Consider the following 21498-nt stretch of genomic DNA (forward strand, 5'->3'; position numbering starts at 1 on the left):
ACTTCGACGTTGGGGCAAACCAGAGATAGATCTCATGGCGTCTCGCCAGAACGCCAAACTTCCTCGCTACGGGTCCAGATCCAGGGATCCGGGAGCGGTTCTGATAGATGCTTTGACAGCACCTTGGAACTTCGGGATGGCTTATGTGTTTCCACCCTTTCCGCTGCTTCCTCGATTGATTGCCAAAATCAAGCAGGAGAGAGCATCAGTGATTCTAATAGCGCCTGCATGGCCACGCAGGACTTGGTATGCAGATCTAGTGGACATGTCATCCTGTCCGCCTTGGTCTCTACCTCTAAGACAGGACCTTCTGATACAGGGTCCATTCAAACATCAAAATCTAACTTCTCTGAAGCTGACTGCTTGGAAATTGAACGTTTGATTTTATCAAAACGTGGTTTTTCTGAGTCGGTTATTGATACCCTGATACAGGCTAGGAAGCCTGTTACCAGAAAGATTTACCATAAAATATGGCGTAAATACCTATACTGGTGCGAATCCAAACATTACTCCTGGAGTAAGGTTAGGATCTCTAGGATATTGTCTTTTCTACAAGAAGGGTTAGAAAAGGGTTTATCAGCTAGTTCATTAAAGGGACAGATTTCAGCTCTGTCCATCTTGTTACACAGGCGTCTGTCAGAAAATCCAGACGTCCAGGCTTTTTGTCAGGCTTTAGCTAGGATCAAGCCTGTGTTTAAAGCTGTTGCTCCGCCATGGAGTTTAAACTTAGTTCTTAACGTTTTACAGGGTGTTCCATTTGAACCCCTTCATTCCATTGATATAAAATTGTTATCTTGGAAAGTTCTGTTTTTAATGGCTATTTCCTCGGCTCGAAGAGTCTCTGAGTTATCAGCCTTACATTGTGATTCTCCTTATCTGATTTTTCACTCAGACAAGGTAGTTCTGCGTACTAAACCTGGGTTCTTACCTAAGGTGGTCACTAACAGGAATATCAATCAAGAGATTGTTGTTCCATCCTTGTGTCCAAATCCTTCTTCAAAGAAGGAACGTCTTCTACACAATCTGGATGTAGTTCGTGCCCTCAAGTTCTACTTGCAGGCAACTAAAGATTTTCGCCAAACTTCTTCCCTGTTTGTCGTTTATTCTGGACAGAGGAGAGGTCAAAAAGCTTCTGCTACCTCTCTCTCTTTTTGGCTTCGTAGCATAATACGTTTAGCCTATGAGACTGCTGGTCAGCAGCCTCCTGAAAGAATTACAGCTCACTCCACTAGAGCTGTGGCTTCCACTTGGGCCTTTAAGAATGAGGCCTCTGTTGAACAGATTTGCAAGGCTGCAACTTGGTCTTCGCTTCATACTTTTTCCAAATTTTACAAATTTGACACTTTTGCTTCTTCGGAGGCTATTTTTGGGAGAAAGGTTCTTCAGGCAGTGGTTCCTTCTATATAATGAGCCTGCCTATCCCTCCCGTCATCCGTGTACTTTTGCTTTGGTATTGGTATCCCAGAAGTAATGATGACCCGTGGACTGATCACACATAACAGAAGAAAACATAATTTATGCTTACCTGATAAATTCCTTTCTTCTGTTGTGTGATCAGTCCACGGCCCGCCCTGTTTTAAGGCAGGTAAATATCTTTTAAATTATACTCCAGTCACCACTTCACCCTTGGTTACTCCTTTCTCGTTGATTCTTGGTCGAATGACTGGGACTGACGTAGAGGGGAGGAGCTATATGCAGCTCTGCTGGGTGAATCCTCTTGCATTTCCTGTTGGGGAGGAGTTATATCCCAGAAGTAATGATGACCCGTGGACTGATCACACAACAGAAGAAAGGAATTTATCAGGTAAGCATAAATTATGTTTTTACATCAGATATATATAGAAATATGTATTAATGAATAAATAGAACATATTATGCTATGTGTAGAACATTGGAATGTGAAATATTCATATTTTAATGACGGCTAGCACACTTGAGAATATGCGATCGTGTTTGCTTATGAGTAGTTTTTTTTCCCTCTATTGACTTCTATGAGGGAATAGGTTATCGATATTCTAAGTTCGTCTTTTTCCGCTCGTCAGGTTAGTACACAAGCAATAATTATTTACCATCAACTTGTAATAAGAGCGCTTCTCGACGCATGCAAAAAGCTTACTTCTAGCACAGTTAACACTCGTGCAGGAGCGCTAAATAGCGCTCCACTCATAATCTGGTTCATATATATAAAGTAATATGGACGTTGCATGACACATCAAGCCTTTCAAATAGCATAAGGAGTGAACTCAAACAATTATATCCTATCTTGTGGTATATGGATGCTGAGCATAGAAACAATTGAATTAAAACATGTACGGCTAGATTTCGAGTCTTGCATTATGAGTAAAAAAGCAGCGTTAAGCCTCATAATGCTGCTTTTTTACTATCTACTTGCAGATTTAGGGACACTGCACACTTTTTTGGCCTTACCACAAATCAACTTATGCAAATTGCGTACAGTCTTTTTTCCATGGGACTTCCATAGCGCCGGTATTACGAGCTTGTCCTGGGAGGCCAAAAAGTGAGCGGTACACCCTATCCCGTCAAGATTCGTACCGCATTCTAAAGTAAGTAGTTATGAGTTTTACACTACAACGCTGTAGCATAAAACTCATAACTAAAGTGCTAAAAAGTACACTAACTACCTATTAACCCCTAAACCGAGGCCCTCCCACATCGCAAACACTAAAATAAAATTATTAACCCCTAATCTGCCGCTCCGGACATCGCCGCCACTATAATAAACATATTAACCCCTAAACCTGTACGCTGTACTCCCGCCTCGCAAACATTAGTTAAATATTATTAACCCCTAATCTGCTGTCCCTAACATCGCTGCCACCTATCTACATTTATTAACCCCTAATCTGCGGCCCCCAACGTCGCCGCGACTATACTACATTTATTAACCCCTAAACCTAAGTCTAACTCTAACCCTAACAACCCCTAACTTAAATATAATTAAAATAAATCTAAATAAAACTTACTATTAATAACTAAACAATTCCTATTTAAAAATAAATACGTACCTGTAAAATAAACCCTAAGCTAGCTACAATATAACTAATAGTTACATTGTAGCTAGCTTAGGGTTTATTTTTATTTTACAGGCAAGTTTGTATTTATTTTAACTAGGTAGAATAGTTACTAACTACCTAGCAAAAATAAATACAAATTTACCTGTAAAATAAAACCTAACCTAAGTTACACTAACACCTAACACTACACTACAATTAAATAAATTACCTAAATTAAATACAATTAAATAAATTAAATGCAATCAGCTAAATTACAAAAAAAAACAAACACTAAATTACAGAAAATAAAAAACAAATTACAAGATATTTAAACTAATTACACCTAATCTAATAGCCCTATCAAAATAATAAAAAAGCCCCCCCAAAATAAAAAAACCCTAGCCTAAACTAAACTGCCAATAGCCCTTAAAGGGCCTTTTGCGGGGCATTGCCCCAAAGAAATCTGCTCTTTTACCTGAATAAAAAATATATAAACAACCCCCCCAACAGTAAAACCCACCACCCACACAACAACCCCCCAATTAAAACCCTAACTAAAAAAACCTAAGCTCCCCATTGCCCTGAAAAAGGCATTTGGATGGGTATTGCCTTTAAAAGGGCATTTAGCACTATTGCAACCCAAAGCCGTAACCTAAAAATAAAACCCACCCAATAAACGCTTAAAAAAACCTAACACTAACCCCTGAAGATCCACTTACAGTTGTCAAGATTCGACATGCCGGGAGAAGTCTTCATCCAAGCCAGGAGAAGTGGTCCTCCAGACTGGCAGAAGTGGTCCTCCTGACGGGCAGAAGTCTTCATCCAGACGGCATTAAGTTTTAAGCCCCTTGTTACTATTATTTGTCAAACCAAGCTGTAGCTAACACGTTGCCCTCTCAGATACTACACAGAGGGTTTAAAATGCATATTTTTACATCTTTAATATAACATTTATATTACTGTATATAATTTAAACTATACTCAAATCCCATTTATAACCTCTCTGTCTTCTACAGATGTTCAGAGTGGAATGCTTATCATTGGCAATATGACAAATTTTGATGACGGACATTACAGATGCACTGCCAACAACAGTCTAGGAAGTTCTTTCTGTGAGATAGACCTGCATACAGGAGGTACTGTACATATTTTAAATTCTGAACAATTTAAATGTAAAGTAAATTAATTAGAATTAATCAATTTCTGTTTAGATTCATTGATTGTTTGTACCGATTTGTTGTACTGCAAAATATGTTAGTGAAGTGTTTTCAAAGGGGCAGTACAATATCTGCAATCAACTTTTTTTGAAATGAAGACTAAAGGGATATACTACAGTCTGTTTCATTGTTGTAATAAAAAGCACTACATGCAATATGTATTACTAATCTTTAAAAAATGATTTTAGATTTGATTTCTTTTCTTTTTTTTAACTTCATGTGTGCAGTGTCAGCTATTTCCTTTGCCCTACAAGGAGGTGGAGTCTCTACAAGAAGGCTTATCTAGTTTGAGGTCATAAATATTCTAGAGTAACTTGAGCTAGTTTGATATTCAGATAATAGTAGAGAGGCAGTAAGTCTGTTTTGCTCATGCTCAGAATAGGCAGAATGCAATTTAAGTTCAAAAGATGTCTCCTCTCTTATCTTCCTGAGGGCAGTGGCTACAAGGAGAAAATCTAAGTGCTCATTTTGCAAAAAAATAAGTAGCTTGTTTGATGTTATTAACACAAAGTGATTCTTTTTATGTTTACTTTGATTCAATATATTAGTTTTTTACTAAAGGAGCATTGTTTCATATCCCTTTAAACACAAAATACTTTTACTAAGCATAGTATTGAGGTTATTCCCCACCTCCCTCTAGTCATAGATGCCGCCATGTTAAAATCTAGCTTTCACTTCATTCCAGTGCTGATGTGTTTGCACATGTGCAGCAACTCTCCTTCAATTACCTGCAGCGTAACGTAGATTCCATAATGGCAGCACCCATGATTAGAAGGAGGTGCATAATATGTATGTAGTGTTTATAGTCCCTTTAAGGAAATAGATGAGTTTGATACTTGGAGTCACGCTTGACTTAAATCTGTCTCTTCATCCTGCCGCAACCACCTATGCAATATCTCCAAAATTCGTCTGTTTCTAAGTGCTGAAACTACTAAACAGCTAATCCACTCCCTGGTAATTTCCCGACTTGACTACTGTAACAACTTACTAACTGGCCTCCCTCTCTCCCGCCTCTCTCCCCTCCAATCCATCTTAAATGCATCTGCCAGACTAATCCACCTCTCTCAACACCCTGTTTCTGCTGCACCTCTCTGTGAGTCCCTTCACTGGCTCCCCATTCACAACAGAGTTAAATTCAAAATTCTCACCCTGACCTACAAAGCCCTCACCAATGCTGCCCCACCCTACCTGTCCTCACTTATCAACCAATACACTCCTGCCCGCCCCCTAAGATCCAACAATGACCTTCTTCTTGCGTCCTCTACCATCACCTCCTCTCATGCTAGACTACAGGACTTCTCTCGTGCGGCACCAACCCTCTGGAATGCACTTCTTCATCCTGTCAGACTTGCCCCTAACCTCTCCTCCTTTAAACGTTCCCTAAAGACCTTTCTGTTCAGGGAAGCTTATCACCCGACTTATTAACAAACTAACTTAACTTAACTAACAGCTGCCCTCTATCTCTTCACTAATATCATTCTCACCTTTGCAGTCCCAACCTCCTGTTTCCCATCCTATCCATCTAGATTGTAAGTTCCCACGGGAATAGGGCCCTCAATTCCCCCTGTTTTTGTCTGTAAAATTTTGTCTTATCGTATTGTTTCTCCTTTGTACTGTTATCCTTGTACCCATGGGCAGCGCTGCGGAATCTGTTGGCACTTTATAAATAAAGAATAATAATAATACTGCAATTGTTATATATTGTTTACTATAGCAACTTTTCTTTAACAAAGAACATCACATCAGTTTCTATAAAATGTTATTATTGAATATATTACATTATTGGAAATTTTGTGATATCTTATAAAAAGTTAAAAGCAACTTTTCTTTTTTCCTTTTTTTTCAGGAGAAGGTCCAATCATTGCAGCAGGAATCATTGCAGCTGTGCTTTTGGCCGCTATTATAATTGCTGTTATCTGGTTTCTTCTAGTAAAAAAGAAGAAGGGCAAAAAGCAAAAGATGGCTGCAAGTGAGATGAAGTAAGAACCAGGGCCTTGATCCGATATGCAGCGTCGCCCGGCAGAAGCCGGCGACACCAAAATTTGCGCGGGTTTGGTATCCTATATACGGCATAACCTAGGAGTTACGCTCGTATATTTCTGCCTTCGCCCGTAGTTTTTTGGGCCATTGGCAGATATACCAAACCCGCGCAGTTTGGTATCCAATATACAGCGTAAGGACTTACGTGGCGAAAATGGAGAAATCTTACTCCATTTTCACCTCGCCACAAAATGCAGCCGTAGTAAGCCTTACGCTGTCTATTGGAGCCCCGTAACTCCCTAAACTACATGCCAAATAAAACCTAACACCTAATGCATGCGCAATGTCTATCTACCTGTCAACCGCGATCTGCTAATTAAACCTAACACCTAACGCATGCGCAATGTCTATCTACCTGTCAAACGCGATCCCCCACCACAATCCCTAATAAAGTATTTAACCCCTAAACCGCTGCTCCCGGACCCCGCCGCCAGCTACATTAAAAGTATAACCCCCTAATGTAATCCCCCTACACCGTCGCCAGCTACATTACATACCCCCTAATGTGAGCTCCTACCCCGCCACCAGCTATATTAAACTACTACCTAATGTGAGCCCCTTACACCGCCGCCAGCTATATTAAACTACCCCCTAATGTGAGCTCCTACCCCGCCGCCAGCTATATTAAACTACCCCCTAATGTGAGCCCCTTACACCGCCGCCAGCTATATTAAACTACCCCCTAATGTGAGCTCCTACCCAGCCGCCAGCTATATTAAACTACCCCCTAATGTGAGCCCCTTACACCGCCGCCAGCTATATTAAACTACCCCCTAATGTGAGCTCCTACCCCGCCGCCAGCTACATTAAACTACCCCCTAATGTGAGCTCCTACCCAGCCGCCAGCTATATTAAATGTATTAACCCCTAATCTAATCTCCCTACACCGCCGCCAGCTATATTAAATTAATTAACCCCTAATCTAATCAACCCTACACCGCCGCCAGCTATATTAAATTAATTAACCCCTTATCTAATCCCCCTACACCGCCGCTAGCTATATTAAATGAATTAACCCCTTATCTAATCCCCCTACACCGCCGCCAGCTATATTAAATACATTAACCCCTAATCTAATCACCCTAAAGTAATCACCTCTATTACCAGCCCTTAAAAGGGCCTTTTGCGTGACATTGCCCCAAAGTAACAGCTCTATTGCCAGCCCTTAAAAGGGCTTTTTGCAGGGCATTGTCACAAAGAAATCAGCTCTTTTGCCTATAATCTAAATCCCCCTACACCGCCGCCACCTATATTAAATAGATTAACCCCTAATCTAACCCCCCTACACCGCCGCCACCTATATTAAATGTATTAAACCCTTATCTAATCCCCCTACACCGCCTCCACCTATATTAAATAGATTAACCCCTAATCTAATCTCCCTACACCGCCGCCACCTATATTAACTATATTAACCCTAATTAAAATTAAAATTCTTGTAATCTTTTTTTTATTTTCTGTAATTTAGTGTTTGTTTGTTTTTGTAATTTAGTTTAGTGTATTTAATTGTAGTTTAGTTTAGATATTTGAAGTTTATTTAATTTATTGATAGTGTAGGTGTATTTGTAACTTAGGTTAGGATTTATTTTACAGGTAAATCGGTAATTATTTTAACTAGGTAGCTATTAAATAGTTATTAACTATTTAATAGCTATTGTACCTAGTTAAAATAAATACCAAGTTACCTGTAAAATAAATATAAACCCTAAAATAGCTACAATGTAATTATTAATTACATTGTAGCTATCTTAGGGACTATTTTATAGGTAAGTATTTAGATTTAAATAGGAATATTTTAATTAATAATATTAATATTAATTAGATTTATTTTAATAAGAATTTAGTTATGGATGTTAGAGTTAGATAGGGTTATTATACTTAATATATATATAATATAATAACGATATTAATTATATTAACCCTAATATAATTAGGGTTAATATAGTTACTATATATAATAACTATATTAACTATATTAACCCTAATATAATTAGGGTTAATATAGTTAATATAGGTGGCAGCGATGTAGGGGGATTAGATTAGGGGTTAATCTATTTAATATAGGTGGTGGCGGTGTAGGGGGATTAGATTAGGGGTTAATCTATTTAAAATAGGTGGCGGCGGTGTAGGGGGATTTAGATTATAGGCAAAAGAGCTGATTTCTTTGTGACAATGCCCCGCAAAAAGTCCTTTTAAGGGCTGGTAAAAGAGCTGATTTCTTTGGGGCATGCCCCGCAAAAAGCCCTTTTAAGGGCTGGCAATAGAGCTGTTACTTTGGGGCAATGTCACGCAAAAGGCCCTTTTAAGGGCTGGTAATAGAGGTGATTACTTTAAGGGGATTAGATTAGGGGTTAATGTATTTAATATAGCTGGCGGCAGTGTAGGGGGAGTAAATTTGGGGTATATAATTTTAATATAGCTGGCGGCGGGGTAGGAGCTCACATTAGGGGGAAGTTAATATAGATGGCGGCGGTGTAAGGGGCTCACATTAGGGGGTAGTTAATATAGATGGCGGCGGTGTAAGGGGCTCACATTAGGGGGTAGATAATATAGATGGCGGCGGTGTAAGAGGCTCATATTAGGGGGTAGTTAATATAGATGGCGGCGGAGTAAGGGGCACACATTAGTGGGTAGGTAATATAGATGGCGGCGGTGTAAGGGGCTCACATTAGGGGGTAGATAATATAGATGGCGGCGGTGTAAGGGGCTCACATTAGGGGTAGATAATATAGATGGCGGCGGTGTAGGAGCTCACATTAGGGGGGTTATATAGATAAAATAGGTAGCGGCGGTGTAGGGGGCTCACATTAGGGGGTAATATAGATCAGCGATTTTCAACTTTTTTTTGCCGTGGCACACTTTTTTACATTAAAAAATCCTGCGGCACACCACCATCCCAAAATTTTCAAAATCACACATTGTAGCCTAATACAATATATATATATATATATATATATATATATATACACACATACATACACACACTATACACGCACACATACTGTACTTTGCCGTCATGCCATGCCTCCTACAAACTATACGTGACATATTGACATTCATTCACAAACAATCATAATGATTGTCTGTGAATGAATGTCCATATGTCATGGCTGTAAATGATGCCTGCCTGTCTGCCTGATGAGCCTGTCACATCAAAACAAGCAAAATTTAAAAAATATGTCACACTGTTGTCAGTCTGCCGCGGCACACCTGAGGATCTCTCACGGCACACTAGTGTGCCGCGGCACACTGGTTGAAAAACACTGATATAGATAATGTAGGTGGCGGCGGGGTCCGGGAGAGGCGGTTTAGGGGTTAATACATTTATTATTATTAGGAGAGTGAGGGGGGATAGCGGATAGAGGGGTATACGTGTCGGGCTATGTTTGGGAGGCGTGTTAGACAGTACGGGTGATTTAATAACTTAGTCAGGTTTTTTATGCGGCGGCAGTTTCTAAAGTGCCGTAAGTCACTGGCGACTTTGAATTTGTACTTACGCAGATTTCTGGACATCGCTGGTTTGTGAGACTTACGGCACTTTAGCCTCTGACGGCGCTGTATATGGGATAGCTCGATTTGCGAGCTGAAACTACGGGCGGCACAGGTTTCCACGCTTGCGCCAAAACCTGCGCCATATATCAGATCGTGCCCCTAAACTGAGTTATTTTACGCTCGGCCTTGCACAATCATTAAAGGGACAGTCTACACCAGAATTTGTATTGTTTAAAAAGATAATCCCTTTATTACCCATTCCCCTGTTTTACATAACCAACACTGGGATATTAATACACTTTTTACCTCTGTTATTACCTTGTATCTAAGCCTCTGCAGACTGCCTCTTTCAGTTCTTTTGACAGACTTGCATTTTAGGCAATCACTGCTGACTCCTAGGTAACTCCACGGGTGTGAGCACAATGTTATCTATATGAAAAAATTAACTAACGCTCTCAAGTTATGAAAAAATGCATTCACATAAGAAGTGGCCTTTAAGGGCTAAGACATTAGCATATGAGCCTACCTAGGTTAAGCTTTTAACTAAGAATACCAAGAGAACAAAGCAAAATTGATGATAAAAGTAAATTGGAAAGTTGTTTACACTTACATGCCCTATCTGAATCATGAAAGTTTATTTTTGACTTGACTGTCCCTTTAATAGCTCGATCTAGTATTACAAATTGCTGGTTAAATTGTTTTAACAAGCCAGATATATATACAGCATACCTTATACTTTCAATGGCAAACCCAAAAGTGGGGATAGGGTGTTCATTGTTTTGCAATCCGAAATACTGATTTCTAATTTAATGCTTTTAAAAAAACCTGGTTATTAACTATTATTGTTTGCTATTAATAATATTTATGAAGCAGAGGTTAAACCGCTGCTTCATAAAGCCTCTCCTACAAACTGGTATTAGCGAATGAAAATTACCTCAGATTCATTTGACCAGGGTGATTGACAAGCTCTACTTTCACTCAATCGGTTGGTAAATATGGGGAACACATTTGTCCCACAATTTGCAAATAGGTGCGGGCAAATTCCCAACATGTGAATCCTGTCCGCACGCAAAATGATAAATCTTGACCAAAGAGTCAATAAGAAAGAAAAAAAGGTAAGGGGAATAGGGATAAGATAACACGTAAAAAAAAAAAAGGGATAAGATGTAAGACGAGAGGGAGTGGGAAGGGAAAGGGTCAGTGATGTACGTGTATATGTGTGTGTGTATATATAGAGTTGTGCTCATAAGTTTACATATCCTGGCAGAATATATGATTTCTTGGCCATTTTTCAGAGAATATGAATAACACAAAAACTTTTATTTCACTCATGGTTAGTGTTTGGCTGAAGCCATTTATTATCAATCAACTGTGTTTACTCTTTTTAAATCATAATGACAACAGAAACTACCCAAATGACCCTGATCAAAAGTTTACCCTGGTGATTTTGGCCTGATAACATGAACACAAGTTGACACAAAGGGGTTTTAATGGTTATTAAAGGTAACCATCCTCACCTGTGATCTGTTTGCTTGTAATTAGTGTGTGCGTATAAAAGGTCAAATAGTTCCTGGACTCCTGACAGACCCTTGCATCTTTCATCCAGTGCTGCACTGACGTTTCTGGATTCTGAGTCATGGGGAAAGAAAAAGAATTGTCAAAGGATCTGTGGGAAAAAGGTAGTTGAACTGTATAAAACAGGAAAGGGATATGAGGGATTGAGAATGCAAATCAGCAGTGTTCAAACTCTAATCAAGAAGTGGAAAATGAGGCGTTGTGTTTGATAACATACTGCATTCATTTTGCCATCAATTCTGACCAAATTTCCTGTGCCTTTGTAGCTCACACATCCCCAAAACATCAGTGATCCACCTCCATGATTCACAGTAGGAATGGTGTACCTTTCATCATAGGCCTTGTTGACATGACTCTCCAAATGTAGCTTTTATGGTTGTGGTCAAAAAGCTCAATTTGGGTCTCATCACTCCAAATGACTTTGTGACAGAAGGTTTGAGGCTTGTCTCTGTGCTGTTTGGCGTATTGTAAGCGGGATACTTTGTGGCATTTGCGTAGTAATGGCTTTCTTCTGGCGACTCGACCATGCAGTCCATCTTTCAAGTGCCTTCTTATTGTGTATCTTGAAACAGCCACACCACATGTCCTGTATTTCACCTGAAGTTATTTGTGGGTTTGTCTTTGCATCCTGAACAATTTTCCTGGCAGTTGTGGCTGAAATTTTAGTTGGTCTACCTGACCGTGGTTTAGTTTCAACAGAACCCCTCATTTTCCACTTCTTTATTAGAGTTTGAACACTGCTGATTTGCATTCTCAATTCCTTGGATATCTTTTTATATCCCTTTTCTGTGTTATACAGTTCAACTACCTTTTCCCGCAGATCCTTTGACAATTCTTTTGCTTTCCCCATGACTCAGAATCCAGAATTGTCAATGCAGCACTGGATGAAAGATGCAAGGGTCTGTCAGGAGTCCATGAACTCATTGACCTTTTATACACACACACACTAATTACAAGAAAACAGATCACAGGTGAGGATGGTTACCTTTAATAGCCATTCAAACCCCTTTGTGTAAACTTTTGATCAGGGTCATTTGGGTAGTTTCTGTTGTCATTATGATTTAAAAAGAGTAAACACAGTTGATTGATAATAAATGGCTTCAGCCAAACACTAACCATGAGTGAAAGAAAAGTTTTTGTGTTATCATGCATATTCTCTGAAAAATGGCCAATAAATAATACATTCTGCCAGGGTATGTAAATTTTTGAGCACAACTATATATATATATATATATATATAAATATATATAGTTTAGCAGGTGGAGAACACTCTCACTTCATAGGTCAACTTGCCAGGGTGCATGCAGAAAAAAACATCAATAAACAATGGCTTGCACTCGCTGGTCTTTTCAAAAACATGCCTTTATTGTAACGTTTTGGGGACCATATCCCCTTCCTCAGGCAGTGAACCACAGTTAAATGAACACATTTATACAACCCATAACCAATAGAAACAAACCCCACCCCCTAATTAGACCAAAATAACGCCAATTAGTAGTCATAGTAACACAACTATACACATAAATTAAACACCCACATTTCCTCACATCAATATGGAGGGCAAAAGCGTGAACATGTATCATAACATCAGACACCTTATAGAGAATAAAAGAATTACATGTCAAATTAAAACAGCCAGAGAGCAACTAAAATAAACAATTACATATTGGCATTGAAATAAATATGGAATCAGAATCACACAGGTACACAGGCTACACAATCGTGTCCATTATGTCAGCGCAATCATGGTCTCTCACAAAATTGTGGGCTCTCAAAAAATTGGAGGCTCTCAAAAAAGTGGATCAAATTAATTGATGGACACACTCATTAAAGGAAGCAATACCAATCTAGCTTGGAATTTAGCCCATGTGGCTGTATGGTATTCAAACTGTATGTCATCTTATTCCTATCGCCACCGTGTCTCAAAGGGGTCACATGATCAATCAGGACAAACCGGAGGTCTCTTGAATTATGACCAGCTTCCATAAAGTGTCTTGCAACCGGTTGTTCGCTCTTGTTGTTCTTGATGGCAGCTCTAATAGCAGATCTGTGGTTCGCCATTCTTGTACAGGCTTTTTCTGTAGTTTTTCCTACGTAGAACTTGGCACAACTACAGCTTAGCAGGTATACAACATACTTCGCTGTACAGGTCAATCAGTGGCTAATGGTATATTTCTTCTTTTTATGTGGGTGTCCAAACGTAGCCCCCTGAAGCATCGAATTGTATGTAGTGCACCCTGTACATCAATAGCAACCCATCTTTTTTGGTTGTAACCAGGTCATGTCCAAGTAGCAGTGGGTAGGATTAGTTTTCATAATCAAGTCCATTAGACTTGTATTTCTTTTATAGCCTACTCGAGGTGGAGCCCATTTAGAGAGTGGTAAGTTGGGATCACCCTGCAAGATGTGCCAATGATTGCGTAAGCTCATTCCAGCTAGTCTTGAATCGGGAGAGTACTTGGTGGTGAAGGTCATATGTGAGATGTTAGACACCTCATTTCTGGGCCAGATCTGGTCAGATCCCATACAATTCTCTCTTGCTTGTCTAATCATCCTCGGATGGTATCCTCTATTCAAGAATTTATTGCTCATAGCCTCAAGTTGTTGAGTTAGATTGTTGGTGTCACTGTTATTCCTGATGACTCTTGTTAGTTGTGCTTGCGGAATGGCCTGTAGTAAAGCCCCAGAATGGCAACTTGTAGCGTGGAGAAGTGAATTACGATCAGTGGGTTTATGATAGAGAGTGGTACCCAATTTATTCCTGACCTTATATATTCTCAAGTCGAGAAAATCCACATACTCATGATGGTAGGTGATCTTGAACTTCACCGGGCTGTCAAGTTGATTCAAAGTCTCGAACCATGTGGAGAGGTCTTGATCAGACCCTGTCCATATAATGAACAGGTCATCAATGTATTTTCGGTAGAAGGCTACCTCTTTTTTCTCATCGTTATGCAATCATATTGCTCCATGTATAGGTTGGCCAGGGATGGGGCCATATTTGATCCCATCGCCCTACCCATGACCTGTTGGTAAAATGATCTTCTAAAATGGAAATAATTCAAGGTGAGGCTCAGATCAAGGAGCTCTATGAGGTAGTCTACAGGTGGCCCTACAAACGGATGTTTATTCAAAGTGCCACGGACACAAGCTTTACCATCCTTATGTGGTATAATGGTATACAGACTTGTGACGTCTGCAGTGACTAGCAACCAGTTTGCTTCAATTGTAAGTGGTTTCAGTAGATCAAGTAGTTTGGGAGGAATCCCTCAAAAAGGATGTAATTTGCATCACTTGGATGTGCAGGAACCCCTGGCGGACACGATAAGTTGTCCCGGGGGTCGTTCTGTGTTTTTGTGCACCTTTGGTAGTGCATACAAAATTGGGCAGATTGGGTATGCAACCTTCAAAAAGGAAGCAGTTTCCGTCTCAAGCCATCCATTCATAAGTCCTCTATCGATTACAGAAGAAATCAATTTCTGAAATGTTTCAGTTTGCGGTATGTATTAGTGTCCTGTAGCTGTCCCATGATTTCATGCTTGTATTCACTATAGTTTTGGACTACAACAGCCCAGCCCTTGTCTGCAGTCTGTATAATGATCTCAGGGTCATTGGCAAGTGATCTGATGGCCTCTTTTTCATCATGAGAGACGAAACCTTGTTGTAGAACTATCCTGTAGTTCTTGCGTGACCAGACGCTTGTACGTTTTTATACTTGGATTTGGGTTGTTAGGGTCAAAGGAGCTCTGCTTTTTGAATGGTGTCACTGGAGTTGACATGTCTGTGTCTTTAAAATGGTATTTTAATCATAACAGTCTCTGGAACTTTTGACAGTCAATATATACGTCAAACGGATCAGCCTTACATGTAGGCACAAAGTTTAAGCCTTTGTTGAGGAGGCGAACCTCAGGCTCTGTCAGAACATGGTCACTAATGTTCAACACCAAGCCTGGGTTATCATTGGTGGGTTTGATCACCTCGGTGGTATAGGGTGTTTTGCCATGCCAACCGCTTCTCTGCGGGTGTGGCCTCTTCCTCGTATTCTTTGGCCCGAGCATGTGGTGACCCCCTGAAAAAATTATGGTCCCTAGTTGGATAATTGGATGTCCCCTCAGCGGCTTGTAAGGTGTCAGAGTCAGAGCTGAACTGCTTTCAACAGTTTGTAATGATCTCTTAGTATATTGTCGTAAGTGTCTCTGTCTCCTAGAGCCATAGTTTCTCCTGTTGTCACCACTGATGAGCCATCTGTAGACCCTCTTCTCTTTATGATCGTCACATTCAATGGTTAGTTTACAGTTCTTGAATTAGATTAATTCATCCTTATACTGTTTATGCTGTGTGCTCATTTTCTCAAGCCAGGGTTCAGAGGTGTTGGTGGTCATGACCTCCAATTTCTTATCCTCAAGGTCCTTAATCTCTCCTTTAATCTTCTCTAGAAGTGCTCTTACTTCTTCTGTTACAAGTAAAATGAGGTCAAGGATGCACCTATTCAAAATGGCACACCGTTTCCTCAAAATTTGTTGTTGGTGCGTCCAATGGTGGGCAGGTTCCTGATGTGGAACCCCCTTGGGATGAGTTTTCTCCTATAATAGTCGGATAGGTATAGTCTTCCTAAGTTTCAGAAGAGCCAAAAACACAGAACTGGCAGATTCAATACCAGTGGTATCTTCTTCAGCAGAGAGTAAAATTCTAGCAGCATCAGCTTCAGTGAAAGTGAGCAATTCAGTATCCTCGATATCATGCTCCATATTTTAGCCAAGATATATGTGTGTGTTTAAATCCCATGTACAAAAAAAAATGGAAAATGTATATAGCAAAGAAATGAATTAAAAACTCCACTACTTGAGCAAAATGATTGCACTAGAGCAGTTTTCCACATACTCATTAGCCAATATGAATCATTTTGGTGTTGTCTGTAGAAATAAATCTGACTTTTTTTGTGTGAGAGCAATATTAGTGTTTCATACTGTTTGCATTTTTCTGCTTGACTTGTAATCTGGCTATATATGTTTAACCATAGCAAAAGGTTGAACACATGAGTAAAACCCCACACATGAACAGTATTAACTGGTAGTGTATGATCCTCCTACGATCATTACAAAGTTGGATTTACAACTTGGCCCCATAACTAGGTTGCCTTTAGAAATGGAGATGAGTGGAAGATGATATTCTGGACCCTATATTGATCCTTCAAGTATCTTGTCATGCCTTTGGGAGCTATGTAACACCCCATCATAATTCAAAATCTTATCAATCACATTTTCTAAGAATTATTGGATTTATTTGCCCTCCAAGTCGAGAAAAGCATTGGAAATATAAAATGTAAGCCTTTTCTCAAACATGGGTGCATCCTCCTTCAAGGATAAAACTTGTACATTGTACCATCTGAAAGGCTGTCCTGCACTTTAATGGTTTAGTGATTTTGTTTTATTTGTTTTATCTGCAACTTCCCTAACAATCTGATACCAATTACAGTCTAGTGTTTTGTTATTGACATTTTTACTTCATGGCCATTCGTTAAAAAAGAAGACTGGTCTCTTTCCAATTAGTTTTTTTTCTATTAAAGAGAGGCCATGTTAAGTGACTTTTTATTATACATACCTAGGATCAGACTTTGTAAATGTGAGTGGGCATCTCCACCTTTTTGCTCCTTTAATGCCCATGATACCATTGCATGTGTTTCACAGTTATCTAATTAAAAGTAGTAGTGTAGGATGCAATACATTAAAGTCACTGCAGGTTTATCAAATACTACCGTTAATAAACTTTATCTTCTACAGATGTTGCTGTTAAAGCCAATTATTTTCTTAATTACTAAATAAATAAATACATAAATTACTATTGAATTAGGGGACAAAGCCCTTTCCAGTCCCCACAAATCAGAATTCTAGCTCATTAATTTATTGTTAGATTTAGAGAGAGACAGCGACAGAGAGACAAAGGGCTTGATGATCAAAAAAACGCTGTCATTGAAAGAAAGCATACAAAATGTTATAATGTATGTGTCTGTCATTCACATCTAGAATACTGCATAGCTAGATTAACATCTATGAAGCTAAAATTTGTCTTTTTAAACTTTAAGGGATGTCACATTACTGGTGAGATGTCTTAGATAATCTCACGAAAGCATAGAGCTTTAGCTCATCGGGTCCTGAGAGAGAGACAGATAGAGACATAGAGAAAAACAGAGGGTCTGATGATCAAACAATTCTCTAGCATGGTGACAAAGTGCAGTGCAGATTTTACTAGGGCTTAACTCACTGAGTGCTCAAAAGGAAAAGTGCGGAATTCTCCAGCACTGTATGTAAATGTGATTTAAGACCAGTGCAATATAGGACTGCATGATATGAAAGTTTTGTTAAACTTACACTTTGTGATTTGTTATTTATAGTACTTTAAATTTCAGATTGTGTACTTTCTCTTTTATATTCATTTATATTAAGATTAAGATCCAGCAGGGATTTTACAAATTCTGATTATGTTTTGAAAGTTTTTCTGTTACCATAACAAATTAGGATCATATTTTGTATATTTCTGTGTATCTTTTACAAATAGCATTACACTTTGTATTTGCTCCATTGTAAACTAAAACTGACAGTTTCAGAAAGTGGGAGGCACAGGGCAGTTCCCTGGGCTGAACAGGGGAGCTCCCAGGGTATGTCTGAAATTCTTTTACAATTCTTTTAAAATTATATAAACATTTTAAACAAGTTTGTCTTACTGATTTATTTCGCCAACTGTATGTAGTTAAAGTTTTCTCAAAACTCACAATACACTTATTTTAACTATCAGAAAAGTAATATAAACTAAATTATAGGCCAAGCAAGTTAAACTGTAGTGAAAACATAGTTTAATTTGTAATTAATGCAAACTGAGCTTTTATAAAAGCCCCAGGTGTTGTTCAGTTACCCTCTCTCTAAAATTTTGTATCCCAGAGATCTGGATTACTCTCTACGGAAGGCATCTCTTAACTCTCTGGGACGTCTAGATTCCTCCCTTTTTTTCTTAGAAATTCAGTGAGGTCAGCCCCTGTGAAGTCTGCACTATAATTTCTTTCCAAATTAGAGAATGTTTGATTATCTGGCTCATAGGAAGTAATGAATCTCTCTGGGAAACTGAAGCTGACAGTGTTTCAGTTTTATTTTAAATAGAAGAAATTCAAACTGCAATCTAATTTGTAAAGGTACACATAAATATACAAAGTATGACCCTAATTTGTTAAAGTTAGACAAAAACTGTGAAAGCATAATCAAAATTTGTAAAATCACAATCCTAAATACACTGATGTATACAAAATAAAATACAAAATGCAAAATTCAAATGTAATAAAACTTAATCTGAAGTGTAAAGTAATATAAAATACAAAGCACAAAGTGTAAATACAGCAGAACTATCATGTCATGTAGTGCTGTTTTGCACTGGGCCTGTCTCTCCTTCACATACAGAAATGCAAGAAATGTCCCTTGGAGAAGTATAGAAAAATCTGCTTTCTAAGAATTTCACTAGGGATCTTGCAGTGCCAGAGGATCATTTTAGATCATCTCACCTGAGCCGAGAGCTTTATATCATCAGGCTCCCAGAGACAGAGAGAAAGATAAATTTTCCCTAGACAATTTTACTCAAGTATAAAATAATCCTTGCATTGGATCACTTGTTCTACATAAAAAAAAAGATTTGTTTAAATGAATTATAGATAACTAGGGTTGTCAATTAAAAATGGTCACCTAGTTTCCATTGGTGTTGAAAACTGTGTAGTCTGGTCGTAACAAGTATCTACATTGAAGTCTATGGAGATGTTTGCTTTACAAGATATGGCACAAAAATACAAAGATATATCAAGTAAAACCATAGTGTGTATCAATAACAATATAAGGCTTCCTGTATCTTCGCAACAGGAAGTGCTTTACGAAAAAAAAGGAGAAAAAGAAAGAAGGGGTAGGGTAAGAAGAGGAAGGAGGGGGTGAGAGGTGTAGCATTCTGTTGGAGCTCATCCCATGGGGCCCAAACATCAGTGTGTAGGTCTATAATTCCTCTATTTAGGTATACAGTCTCCTCCATTGTCCTAATGTTGGAGAGGATGTCTTTTACTTTTTCAATAGTAGGGGCACTCCAGTGTCGTGGGATAGCTAATTTAGTGGACAAAAGGTAGATTAAGAGGTGTTTTTTGGGCTTAGGAAGTTTGGGGATATCTAGGTGTAGAAGATAGGTTTCAGGACCTTTGTTGGTTGGGAGGGATAGATGTCTGAAAATACTGAAAACTTTGGACCACAGCTAGCAGATTTCTGGACATCTCCACCAAATGTGGATATCATCTCCTCTTTGGCACAACCTCTCCAGCATCTATCTGAGGTAGCGGGTGAGAATCTATGAAGCCTATTAGGCTCCATAGATTGCCATCTTGTAAGCAATTTATAGTATAATTCAAAAAGGGTAACTCAATGAATTGCCCGTCTGGTGTCTGCAATGGCTCTCATCCATATCTCAGTATCAAGAACTCTATCGAGGTCTCTCTCCCATGCCAGAATATTGTGTGTTTTTTGTAGGGTAGGGCACGGCAAAAGGTATTGGTAGTGTGTCATGAGTGGTTTGTTTCCCTGTAACCCTACGGTCCAACGGGACTCCCACGGTATGTTGGTGTGTGGAGTTTTAAAGAAGTTCCAGCTATGTAGCAGGGACTTAAAGCATAGAACCCTGCTACATAGCATTAGAAGGGTAAGGGAGGGTTCTGTAATGTTGGGGTATCCATATCAGGTCTGATAAGATACCATGGGGGAGCGAGGCTTGTTTGATGTCATGCCATCTGGGTGGTTCCTTAGAGGGGCCCCATTTCGAGATGTGGGTGAGCATGGTGCCTCATAGTAAAGTTTAAGATTGGGGAGGCCTAGGCCTCCTTTATCCATTGGGGCATACAGTATTCTATTTGCTATGCGAGGACGCAAGTCTGCCCAGACGTATTTGTTGAGAATGGATTGATAGGTATCTAGGTATGTACCGTAGTTGGGATTTTAAATGGGAGGCATCTATAGAGGTACGTAAGTTTCGGTAGAATCATAATTTTAAATGCAGAGATTCTACCCATCCAAGATATCTCTTTGTACCGGGGGAGTGTTATCATTTGTTTAAGGGTCTGTAAGAAGTGGTCATAGTTGGTCTCAACTACCTTCTTGAAGTCATGCGAGAGGAAGACACCTAAGTGTCTAATCCCGTTATGATTCTATGGAGATGTTTTGTGTTACCACCAGGTTTCACAGGTTTCAAAAGCAATGGAAATTAAGCCTTTATATTTTGTACTAGAATATTGGTAAATTGATGTTTATATTTGTTAATCATTTAAAAAACTGTTTTGTTTTTTGAGAAAAAATATCCCTTTTTCATGTAAAAGATTTTCAAAGATTTCTTTCTTTTATTTTTTAAATAAAACAGGATAAGATCTTCATCTGGATCTAACACAGAATATGCAGCTGTTCCTGGTGAGGGTATTGAGCCTGCCAGGGAAAACCTTGTAACGTCTGCTCCACCTGAAACTAGAGAATACCGGGACCAGGCAGAGAATGAAGCCACTGTAGAAATGGAAGATCCAGCAGTGTAGCTTCAGACACTGTTATAGTAATATGCAGCTTTCTTTAAGCCATAAATTAGGATCTTTAACATAAGCAGCAAACTCATAGTCATCTAGAAAATGGTTAAGCACCGTTTTGCCATAGAAAATACATTGAATTTCTTTTTTTTTTATACTTGTATTATATTATTGGTGTTTTTATATTGTTAAAAATGTAATATCTATGTTACTGCTCAACTTTACCAGTGGAGATTGTTTCATATTCTCGCAAACACATATAAAAACATATTTCAGCACGCGCACACCTCTCACACGCGCATGTGCACGCACACACTGTCCATAAGTCAGCTTCATTCAATTAATAATAAAATATTGTAAATCTACTAACTCGTGAAATCTAATGTCTGGTTTACATTCAATTGAGGGGCCTAAAACAGATAAAGTAGATATAACATTATAAATATATTTTAAATATTCAAAATGGGAAATACATGTGCCCTTTTCTAGCTTTAATATGGTTCAATGCCCTGTTGCAAACTGGCTTTCCATCCCTAATCCCTACTGCTATAATGAATACTGCACTGTATTGTTAATCTGCATT

General features: G+C 38.9%; 1 protein-coding gene across 1 annotated transcript in view; it reads left to right on the plus strand.

Moving 5' to 3' along the window:
- VSIG1 (V-set and immunoglobulin domain containing 1) overlaps nucleotides 1-20927 on the plus strand; it is a 103427-nt gene extending 82500 nt beyond the window's left edge. The window contains exons 6-8 of the mRNA XM_053714188.1: nucleotides 4031-4150; nucleotides 6078-6210; nucleotides 20768-20927. Of these exons, the coding sequence (XP_053570163.1) occupies nucleotides 4031-4150; nucleotides 6078-6210; nucleotides 20768-20927 (413 nt within the window). The remainder of the gene's footprint in view (nucleotides 1-4030; nucleotides 4151-6077; nucleotides 6211-20767) is intronic.
- Nucleotides 20928-21498: the final 571 nt, after the last annotated feature.

Source organism: Bombina bombina, chromosome 1 (genome assembly GCF_027579735.1).
Source record: "Bombina bombina isolate aBomBom1 chromosome 1, aBomBom1.pri, whole genome shotgun sequence".
NCBI lineage: Eukaryota > Metazoa > Chordata > Amphibia > Anura > Bombinatoridae > Bombina > Bombina bombina.